This window comes from Lipotes vexillifer, unplaced genomic scaffold (assembly GCF_000442215.2).
Source record: "Lipotes vexillifer unplaced genomic scaffold, Lipotes_vexillifer_v1.1 scaffold1093, whole genome shotgun sequence".
Lineage (NCBI taxonomy): Eukaryota > Metazoa > Chordata > Mammalia > Artiodactyla > Lipotidae > Lipotes > Lipotes vexillifer.
The window spans coordinates 526,709-538,390 of NW_006774793.1; the positions used below are offsets into that span (position 1 = coordinate 526,709).

The 11,682-nt window shown below is 39.7% G+C and overlaps 2 gene segments (V, D, J or C); both read left to right on the forward strand.

Moving 5' to 3' along the window:
- Window positions 1-1,162: 1,162 nt before the first annotated feature.
- On the forward strand, window positions 1,163-1,735 carry LOC103070601 (Ig kappa chain V-VI region NQ2-6.1-like). The segment is given in 2 exon segments: window positions 1,163-1,228; window positions 1,440-1,735. Coding segments are annotated over 2 exon segments (360 nt in total).
- Window positions 1,736-9,085: 7,350 nt separating this feature from the next.
- Window positions 9,086-11,682, forward strand: part of LOC103070886 (T-cell receptor alpha chain V region CTL-L17-like) — a 9,547-nt gene continuing 6,950 nt past the window's right edge. Inside the window, 2 exon segments of the V gene segment in view lie at window positions 9,086-9,110; window positions 9,277-9,564. Coding sequence covers window positions 9,086-9,110; window positions 9,277-9,564 — 313 coding nt within the window.

Sequence of the window (11,682 nt, forward strand, 5' to 3'; positions counted from 1 at the left end):
TGCTAAGTATTAGGGAAGAAACGAATTTCTCCTGACCTGGGATACTATTTTAAGAAGACAGAAAAGGAAATCAATAAAACAACCATCTTAGGATGAGGAAAAGAAATATTTCACTCTATGGAAGTGCGTTTTAAATAAATCACTCATCTGAATGAAGAACACATTTTGTTAATCAGAAGGCTTTCCAGGAAGGTGGTTATTTCCTCTGCATAGACTTCATATCCCTAGGGAAACTGAATAAGGAAGAGGAATTTGAACAAAAGCAAATGGCAAAAACTCTCTTCAGGATGTGAGAAGCTATGAAGACTGTCTCAGAGGCTGCTTGGGGATATGATTTCCCATCAGGTCCCATGTTGCCCACTAGGTGGTGGTGGTGCACATAAAAACTCTACTGTATACACCATGAATTGCCATAAACCTTGTTTACTCTTCTTTTTCAAACAAAATCCCAAGAAAATCTGTATAAAAGCCTCAGGTAGAAGTATGAAGCCCTCAATAATAACACAGGGGACAGTCTCAGGCTATAAGATGAGGATAGGTACCATCCAAAAGAGATCATCTCCAAATGCAATTTTGGGTCTTCCTTGACCCAGTTTCTTTTGGTTACAGAAAAATTCAAGGGAGATTTTCTTTCTATACTTATTCCAGAGATCACCTTGGATGAAAGGAGTCAAATTTTGATGAATATCATAATTTACATCGTAATTTTTGTGCCTTAAAAAAACCTATTGCTCATCCACCACAATTACTATGATTTCATGATCATTATTTTTAACATGTTATATCATTATAGCACATGTGATAAGTTCAGCATACCTTTTGTGTGAATCTATCACTTTAGTTTGAATGATGAAGCAGTCTCCCAACCATTGTGAGACTCCTTCTGACACCACTAATGAAGGAAGAGAGCTCTTAAATGATTAATTCATTCTTAAATGCACAGCTGTGGTGACCTCTGAAAGGATACATTCCTTTTTAAGACTACCTTCTCAAAACAAAGTCATTATTATGTAGCCTCAGAACTGTAGTCACTCTTCTTCAGTTCACAGATTCTGGCTGATGATGTCATGACACAGAAGAAAATGCAAAACAGGCAGCCTTACATCAGCTTCCTGGCGAGCATCACACTTGTGGCTGAGGCCTGAGACCAGCTGCGTTTTGGCCATGGCTTTGCAGAGCGTTCTGGAAGCACTGTGGCTGGAGCTCCTCCTCAGCTCTCTCTGGAATGGTGAGTAGGCTCCTTCATCATCTGGTCTTGGAAAAGTGTATGCCATTGTTTTAAAACTTGGACTCATTAAAAAAAAAAAAAAAAAAAAAAAACTTGGACTCATTAAAAAAATGAAACAGCCAAATTCATTAATACCCACTGTACCTAAGGGGCAATCAATAAACCAAATAGCAGTGTAAAAGTCACAACGTTCTTTCTTTATTTCCTGTAGTTGCAGAGAGCAAGGACCGAGTATTTCAGCCTTCCACTGTGGTCTCTTCAGAGGGTGCTCTGGCAGAAATCTCCTGTAATCACTCTATATCCAGTGCTTACAACTTCTTCTGGTACCTTCACTTCCCAGGATGTGCACCAAGACTCCTTGTTCAGGGCTCAAGGCCTTCTCAGCAGGGACGGTACAACATGACATATGAGCGGTTCTCTTCATCACTGCTTATCCTCCAGGTGCAGATGGCAGATGCAGCCATTTACTACTGTGCTCTGGAGGACACAGAGGCAGGGAATCCATGAAGAGCTGAACAGAAACAAGGAGAGATGACAGCCTTTGCAGGAGGTGGAAAAAAGATGAGCAATAACTCTTCACCCCACCCCCCCCAATTCAACGTTCTCCAAGCTTTTCCATTTTGCACTATCAGAAAAAACATTTGAGTCCAGACACACTATATATTAGTAAAGGCACATAGGGAAATATGTTTTTAAGGAGTGTTTCATTAATGGTCTGTAAATCCATGTTTTAAATAGTTTTCATTTTTTTAAATAAATTTATGTTATTATTTTATTTTATTTATGTATTGTTTCTGGCTGCGTTGGGTCTTCGTTGCTGTGCGTGGGCTTTTCTCTGGTTGCGGCGAGTGGGGGCTACTCTTCGTTGCCATTCGCGGGCTTCTCATTGCAGTGGTTTCCCTTGTTGTGGAGCACGGGCTCTAGGCGCACTGGCTTCAGTAGTTGTGGCACACGGGCTCAGCAGTTGTGGCTCACGGGCTCTAGAGCGCACGCTCAGTAGCTGTGGCGCATGGCCTTAGTTGCTCCGCAGCATGTGGGATCTTCCCGGGCAAGGGATCGAACCCGTGTCCCCTGCACTGGCAGGCAGATTCTCAACCACTGCACCACCAGGGAAGCCCTTAAATAGTTTTCTTGTTAACTGAAACACTTTTGATCCATTTCTTTTGAAATCTGATTGAATTATTTTTGCTTCCCCTCATAAAACGGCTGATGATGAACTTGTGATAGGTGGAAGAGTCATGTCCACTCTGCCATTTTCTTCTTGCTTTCTGTGTTTGCATTTTATTTTTATTTTTTTGTTAGTATTTATTCAGATTTATTTATTTATTTATTTATTTATTTATGTGTTTGAATTTTAAATATTCTCTGCCAGCTTCACTCTCTTTGCAGGAATCTTTTCAAGACGTGTATCCACTTTATAAAGGGTACTTTAGTTAACATTGGATAATATAGCAAGCTGAAAGTGAACGAATGAGTGAGTGGCTACTGCCAACAGCCCTGAGTTTGGAAGCTCAGTCCTTCCCTCAGGATATTTTACTTATTATAATCTAATATATAGGCCCCGTGAGGATGTCAGTGCCAACTGATATATGAAATATTAGTAAAACTCAATCTCCCTTCAAATTTTTAAGCTAAAATAAAATACAACTGGAAGTTGTAATATATTCTTCCCATATCCTCGTTACTTTGTCTTTTTACCCAGACCTGTCCCTCCCACTTTAGAAACCAAGGTCCTAGGATAGATTAGTGATTCCCAAACTTTTTAAAATCATAAGTCTCTGGAGTTTTGTTCAAAAAAATAGACTGTTTCCTACATTCTAGATTAACTGAATCAGAGTTTTCAGGAGTGGGGTCCTGAAGTCTGAATTTTCCATAAATGTCTCCCTGGTGATTCTGTTGTTCAGTCAGATTTGATGTGGGAAACCGAGACTCTGGACTCCAGATCTTGAGGCTTTAGCCACTATTCTTTACTTTTAGTAACATCCAAATGTCTCCACTGTATACACATATAAATTGGTATATGTTTGTACAACATCTTTAGGCATATTCTATTTTGGATTATTGCTTGTTTAACAGTGTATATTAGTCTTACCTTTTAACCAAATGAAATATTTGAAAAGACGAAGCATGTGTGCATTTTCTTCATGAGTTCTGCATGGTGCCGTGAGTATTGTTGTTGCTCTATAAACAGTGAATAAGCATGTGGCCTCCTCATTGTTTTGGCAAGCAAGAAAAGAGACAGAAAATTCCTTTTCTTCATAGAGGAAGTTCTTTTCAGTTCACTGAGGTGTGTGTGTGTGTGATGTATTGAAAACCCTACCTTTTACATTGGTGTTTTGATTCTGTTTAAACTGTCAATGGCTAGTCTTCCTACCAGACTTTTTCCAGCTCATATGTAGAATACTAAAGACATTATTACCCAAAGGAGAAGTGGAAGAAGAATGAAATAAAAGCAGGGGAAAATGCAGTTGATGAGAGAGGAATTACAAAGAAGAGAGCTCAGTGATAGCTCACTCTTAAAGGCCTCATGAAGCTTTCAGTCCGATGGTGACTTGTGAAACATTTACAGGGAGAGTAAAGTTCCCTGTATTCCCAAATCCTGGGAGTTTGCATCTATATAGAGATATCCATATTCTGTTTTGGAGGTTTACTTCCCATTAAAAACAAAACAAAATAAAAAATTCCTGGTTGAAAAAGCTGTTCTAAGACTCCTGAGACTAAACATGGAGAGCAGGGCTGGAGAGTTACTTAAGAGTCCAGTGCAGCTGGCATGAAGCTGTCCAAGGTCTCCCTGGAGCGGTCTGCTCTGTCTGCTGCTGGTAATATCTGCATTGACGGTAAAGTTTTCCTGGGGTCAGTAGCTCAGCCAGTTCTTCAAATGTCTGAGGACCTCTTAGAAGCAATTATCTAGGGACTGCTTTGGTTATGTGGCACATACAAGTGAGGTCAGCATTTGGTATACACTCAATTAATAAGATGACCTCTAAAGTTCTACTTGGCACATTCAAGTCTATGATTGTATAATTTTATTAGGATAATGGAATTACTTTCCAATATTATAAGGTTTTTTTAAAAAGTAAATGATCCAAAAAAAAAAAAGTAAATGATCAAAATTGAAATTCTCAGTGTGATTTAGTGGAAAGAATGCTTCCGAAGTCGGAAAAGTATGGGTTAAAATCTTTGTTCTATTTCTTTAGGGGTGACTTGAGTAAATTACCTAATATTCCTGAACTCCAGTGTCCTCATCTCTAAAATATTAGGAGAAATAAAAAATCAAGAAACGTAACGGGCTTAACATTATGCTCACAGTAGGCATTTGATGAATAATATCTCATTAATCTCATAAATCAAAGCACACAAGCAGCATAGCTATTGAGTCTATTTTGTTCAATTCTGAAAGCTCAACTGATGCCCTAGGAATCCTTTGGGTGTGCGGTCTCTTAAAGGTTTAATTCATTTGTAGCTCTTGGAATTAATTACTAAATGGTTGAACGTAAACAGAATCTAAGTCATTTGCATTATCTAAGCATAGTTCTGCGTGCTGTGTGTTCTACATCTGTAGAGGATAGAAGTAGTAGAGATTAGGCAATTACCAGGAAAATTTAATTACAGCACTAAAGTCTACATTGGACTCTTGTTTTAATTTGACTTTTTTGTCTTTCTACATCAACCAAAATGCTGTATAGATATGCCCATACATACATTTAGGATATACCCACATTTTGCCTGATTGACAGGGCAGCCATAAACCCCAGTGTCAGGGGGCTGGATGTTCTTTGTCGTCCTCTCCAGGTCTACTCTCCATCCTGCTCTATGCCCAGGAGGCTGACTTCTATGTACTTGTCTTTTGTGCTTCTGGTTGGGTTTGGCCCAGTGGGAGGCATTGGCAGGAGAGAGTGGTCAGCATATTTATATTCTTAGATCTTTTCTTTTTTGTGCTGAAATCCACAGGTCCTGTTGATCTACCTCAGTTACAGGTCTCCCAGGCTAGGGTAATTTCTTCCTCCTCTGTCCCTTCAAGTCTAGGTGTGGTGAAGTCTTCTGACTGTTGCTGGCCTCAGGGTGCCTTACCTTCTCTTGTAGGTTTCCCCTAATCCTACCCATGTATTTAAAAATATTCCTTTCATTGAGCTTTTCCCAGTCATCCTCTGGAGATGATTGCCGGTAACACTTAAGCTCTAGAAAGAGAGAGAAGAAATATATTCTATGTTCCCATTCATCACAGGTCTCTCTGGGACTTGAAGATTAGTATTTAAAGATAACTTACATATGCCAAAGAAAGATATTATCATAGGGTAAAGGTTTTAACTATTAAAGCATGAGAACCTTAGCAAAGCTTTCAGAAATAGCTACCTTCCACATTATTTTGGACTCAAAGCAAAGAGATTTTCTATCCTCTTTCCAAAATGTGTGGTTTATTTGGACATTATTTAAAGGAAAAATAAGGAAAATCAGAGAAACAACTTCTTTGTATTTATACTTATTTGTTTCCTTTACATTCACATCTATTGAATAATGTCTGCTGCCGTTGTGGCATTTTTTAGTATAAAACTTTAGCCTGTCTTCCCCTTAAAATGAACCCATTGCCATCATCATAATACCTCCAGCTTGGTTAAACATCAATTTTTTCTTTTAATAAATTTATTTATTTATTTACTTTTGGCTGCGTTGGGTCTTCATTGCTGCGCGCAGGCTTTCTCTAGTTGCGGAGAGTGGGGGCCACTCCTTGTTGCGTTGCGCGGGCTTCTCATTGCGGTGGTTTCTCTTGTTGCGGAGCATGGGCTCTAGGCGCACAGGCTTCAGTAGTTGTGGCACGTGGGCTCAGTAGTTGTGGCTCGCGGGCTCTAAAGCACAGGCTCAGTAGTTGTGGTGCACGGGCTTAGCTGCTCCGTGGCATGTGGGATCTTCCCAGACCAGGGCTCGAACCTGTGTCCCCTGCATTGGCAGGCGGACTCTCAAACACTGAGCCACTAGGGAAGTCCCTAACCATGAATTTTTACTCAATGTGCACTTCATCTGAAGTCTGTTTTTGTTTTTTTTTTTGTTTTTTTTTTCTTTTTTTTGCGGTACGCGGGCCTCTCACTGTTGTGGCCTCTCCCGTTGCGGAGCACAGGCTCCGGACGCGCAGGCTCAGCGGCCATGGCTCACGGGCCCAGCCGCTCTGCGTCATGTGGGATCTTCCCGGACCGGGGCAGGAACCCGTGTCCCCTGCATTGGCAGGCGGACTCTCAACCAGTGCGCCACCAGGGAAGCCCCAAATTTCCCTTTTTTATAAGGACACCAGTCATATTGGATTAGAGTCCTCCAAAATAACCTCATTTTAACTTGATTACTTCTGTAAAGACCTATCTTTAAATAAGGTCACATTCTGAGGTCCTATGGATTAGGATTCCAACATATCATTTTTTGGGGGAGGGGGCAGGGGAGGTGGGACAAAATTCAATGCATAACACAACACAACCATTAATGATTACTTTCATTCCAAAGGCTGCAACACAGGAAAGCTTCTAGTGTATCCTCCTCTCGTTGCTTGATATCCAGTAATAAACTCCTAAGTGAGTTAACAGATGGCAAACCAGAAACATCAAGTTGCATTTGTTGTCCTGAAAAGGTAAGATTATGTTTTGGTCTTGTGATATTTCCTATGTTAAACATAGTTTGTATTTATATAGAAATCTATAGTTTAGAAAGAACTTTATTATGTTCATTTAACTAATCTCCATAATATCTCTTATAGAGATGAAGAAACTGTGCTTGTCAGATGATAAGTGAGTCGTACAAAATTGCACAAGTATCAAGTCCAGAAAAATGTTTGCAACTAGTTTGTCTAGATCCCCATTCAGGGTTTTTTTCCATTGCCTAAAATAGACCCCATGGTCCAACTGAACAAGCCAAACTACTGGCTACTGCATTTAACAAAGAAAATATGATGGATAGTCCATAAATTGCATGGAACTATTGACTTCTGTGAAACATTTCTTCTGTCCAAGTCTGTTTACCACATGGGGTCGCTGTTGCAATGAGCTGATTCTAAACTGTAACCCTTTTATGTTTTATTTCTGTAGAAGTTATCCTCGCATATTTAGCTCCCTCATATATCCTTCTTTCTCCTCCACCTAGTACTGAAGGTAAGCTGGTTATTTATTCCATACTTTGTTGTATCCACTCTATCAAAATGTTACTACAAGTCATTAGCACTCATCGGTCTTTTTCCATGGGAAAATGGAAAAATTGCTCACTCAGAATACATTGGGCAATTCTAGACCTCGAAGAGGCACTCCCTAAATATTTTCTAGTGATTTTCCTTTCCCATATTATATGAGCAAAGAACTCAACACACCACTATCTTTTCCACATTAATGTGAGTATCTAACATGTTTGGATTTTTGCAATTGGCTGATTCAGCTAACATTATAGTATCTTTTGGATTTAGCTCCTTTCCTGAATGGATGTTTTGTTTTTATTTTTAATTTTTGTGTTATTGTTACTGAGTTTATATTGGGTATTTCTTGAAGGAAGAGTGAATGATCTATATGTACACTTAAACAATCAAATATATAATCCTACACAACTGCTTTCTACTGGCCATAGTTCTTTGCATGTAGATAAGAAGGAAAAGAATGGGAAGGAATTACAATTTACTGTTGACCGTATACCATAGGCTGACTCTGAAGTAGGTGTTATTGTCCCTATTTTACAGATGAAGAAACTGAGGCTCAGAGGAGTGAGTTGCCCAAGGTCGCAAGGTGGCAGAGCTGGGATTTGGATTTAGGTCTGTCTGACTCTGAACTTGTGCCTTTTCTTCTTCTCCTCACTTCCTCTCTTCCACATCAAATGTCCTGTCCTAGCTGGTCAGTAGGGACTAGTGAGGGGTCTGCTTCCCTATTTAAAAACTGTTAAGTGAGATTTGAGCAGCAGATGTAAGATGTGGACTTAGTGTGATCATAAAAGGACACCAGGCTGTCAAGAGATGAAAGGTCCAGTTCAGATGGCCTCATTTGCTCTTTTACGGAATAAGATTAAGATTCCATTTCATCTTACATAGGAATCAATGGGGGATATCTGGGCATGAACTTCTAGGTCAGATGGGTTATTCTCAGAGCTCCATGAGTATGAGACTGGCTACAGTAGATGACCACCTTCTGGGACTGTGGAAAATTGATGGGGAATAAGGAGCCCAATGGAATCTACCCTCTGATATATTTGTTTCATTCAGACTAAATCTCTAAAGGGTTAGACCTAAGCAAACATCTAAAAGGAAAGCAGACTGCTATGCTGTTGTGCTGGAAGTTTTTACCCTCTATTCTTCCTGAGTGCTCAGTTGAACCTTGAAGGGAAGCCCATTCTGAGGAGCTGTCACCCTGCTATTGGCTTGCTTCTGGGGACAGCCCTAGGTGAGAGCTGCTAGTGTGGGTTCTGGCAGGTGCTGCTGTGCCTCGTCCCTGGTTCATATCCCTGGTCCAGGCTCAGACTCAGCAACAGAGCCTGACCCTGGGTCCTGGTTTACACTAGAATATGAGGCATTTGACAAGAGTGACTGTGCTCCTGATCTTGGGTGAGTTATTTTGGGATTAAGAGGAATTGGGATATGGGTCTGGACAGGGATCTGCAACCTTGCCTGCTACCATTGCTCTTTTTTTTTTTTTTGCGGTATGCGGGCCTCTCACTGTTGGGGCCTCTCCCGTTGTGGAGCAAAGGCTCCGGACGCGCAGGCTCAGGGGCCATGGCTCACGGGCCCAGCCGCTCCGCGGCATGTGGGATCTTCCAGGACCGGGGCACGAACCCGTGTCCCCTGCATCGGCAGGCGGACTCTCAACCAGTGTGCCGCCAGGGAAGCCCCCCACTGGGGCTTTAATCATGTTCTTGTGGCTGCAGCTGGACTGTGAGTTGAGGGTTTAAGGGAAACAGGGTATTAGTGGATATCCTTTAGAAGCCAAGACTGGCTTTATTCAGGTTTCTTGTAGTTATTATAGAGAAGGAAAAGCAAATTCTGGAGCTTAGTAATCTGGCAACCCTTCTCCTTTCTCTGACTTCTTCTTTCCACATAGGTGTCAGCCTTGGAGAGAAGGTGGAGCAGAGTCCTTCTACCCTGACTGTCCAGGAGGGAAACAGCTCTGTTATCACCTGTACTTATACAGACACTGCTTTAGACTACTTCCTTTGGTATAAGAAAGAACCTGGAAAAGGTCCCCAGCTCCTTACAGACATTCGTTCAAATAAGAGCAAAAAAGAACACCAAAGATGGAGTGTTTTATTGAATGACAAGGCCAAACGTCTCTCCCTGCACATCTCAGACACCCAGCCTGGAGACTCAGCTGTCTACTTCTGTGCAGCAAGTACACAGTGCTTCCCAGGCACCTGCTACCTGTACTCAGAGCTGCGACTGGGGCAGCCTCCTTCCTTTGGCACAGACTTTCATGTATAGCGTTTGTCATATTGTTTGTCTGCAAGTGGAAACTAATGTATTAGACATGAAATGCATAGATTAAGAAGATTAGGTTCAAGATGACCCAGAAAGTGTTATACATTTTTGTGGATAACTGTTGCTTACTGAATTCTTGAAGGGAGTTAGTAATATTTTATTTCAAAATTGTAAGATTGATGTTACATTGCTATTCAGACTCTTCTTCTATAAATAACTCCCTGGTATCAATATCACAATCCTTATTGTGAATAGATTTTAAAATACTGTGTTTTGAAAACAGCATTTATTATTTTTCTGATTATACAACATTACATGCCAGTTATAGGAGATGTGTGATATTCAATAATATGATATTGACAATTCTGTAATCACATAATATTGCTAATATTCAGTTTACTCTTTTTCATAAATTCTTATTATAAATAGGCTCATGATTTTTTCACTTACCATTATATCTTGAATTGAGCATTCCCCATTCATCAAGTCTTCTCCTTAAACATCTGCGTTTTTAATTGTCCTGCAAGAGATAGTAATAAATTACAGCTTTATAGTAATTTTCTCCCTGCAAATTTGTGGTAAAATTTCTCAGCCTGTTTTATGTGCTTTTTATGTACCACTTTCTTATTGAGAAAATGTGACATAGGTCTTCCTTTAGTGTCCACTGATGGCATTTTTTTGTGTGTCTTTGAGTTAAATTAGGATAGGAAGTGATCTGAGAATGTGAGCTTTATATAAAATTCACAAATCTATTCTCTTTACGAAATTCTGTAAGTATCGGTTTACATTTACTCTTGCATAGAATTTAGAAGACAGAGTTGTGTGTCTTATTTGCTGCTTTATCTGTAGTACCTAGCACAAACTTTTTCACATAGTTGATTATCAGTAGATGTTTGTGAAAGAAATAAGAAAAGGTGAATTCTGCTACTTATTCATATTTTGATTTAAACTTTGTAATTGAATTAAATTATAAATTGATTTGTGGAGAACAAAACTCCTTAACATGTATATTTGATAATTTGATTAAGAACATACTATTTATTGCTAATTATAAATGTCTTTAATTCTCGGTAAAGCACTGCTTAAACTAATTAAATTTATTCCTAGACTTATAATGTTTTGTTACCATTGTGATTGAAATCTTTCTTTCTGGGGTATATGGGACGTTTTTTTATATGTATTTATCAGACCCTTACTATTATTACTGGCTTGCCTAAAGGCATTTGGACTAATGGTTAACCTAGAGACAGCTTGCTACAAATCTCCTGCCTCATCTTCATGCTTTGACTGGATTAAACATTACTAAGCATAACCTTCTCTTTTAAAATGTTATTTCCTTAGTGTTGTACCTAAATCAATGGAATGAAAGAAGTTGCATAAATAATTAATTCTCTAGTTCTGTGACACCTGGTCAAGGGTAGGCTATTTTCAAGATCCCTCATACTCTTCCTGAGGATGGATATAATTAATGACTGGTACGGTGAGAATGATGCCTCTTGTCTGAGTTATGGTTGTTAGTAATTTGCAAACTCTTTTTTTTCTTATAGGGAAAGTCATCATGCTAAATCAGATTTAATACATCTAAAGAAAGACTACTATTGCACCCCAACACCTCAACCGGCTTTGATTATTTCCCTCATTGTAATCACTAGCTCCTGTCCAGGAGAAGCAAGGTGACTCTTAGTTGGTCCATTTCCTCCAAGATTGATAATGGAGTGAATGGGAAGCGTGGCTTATATTTTATTGATTTATTCTTCTTAAATCAAGTCAGAAGAGAGAGAGGATGCAATTACTATGGGCTTTCCTGCTTTGCGGTAGTTAGCTGAGAATTTATTCAACAGAAGTGAACAAAAAGCTCTATGCAGTGTGCAGAGTCAGTCACAGCTCAGATTCAACACATTCGAGCTTTAAACCTCCACTATGGTTAGTGTATTTGTTTCTTACTGTCTCTGAAGACGTTACTGCAAACTTCACTGCCTTCTCTTGATCCTGGGAAGCCAGTCTGGGTGCTGACAGCCTCCCTTTTTCTTCC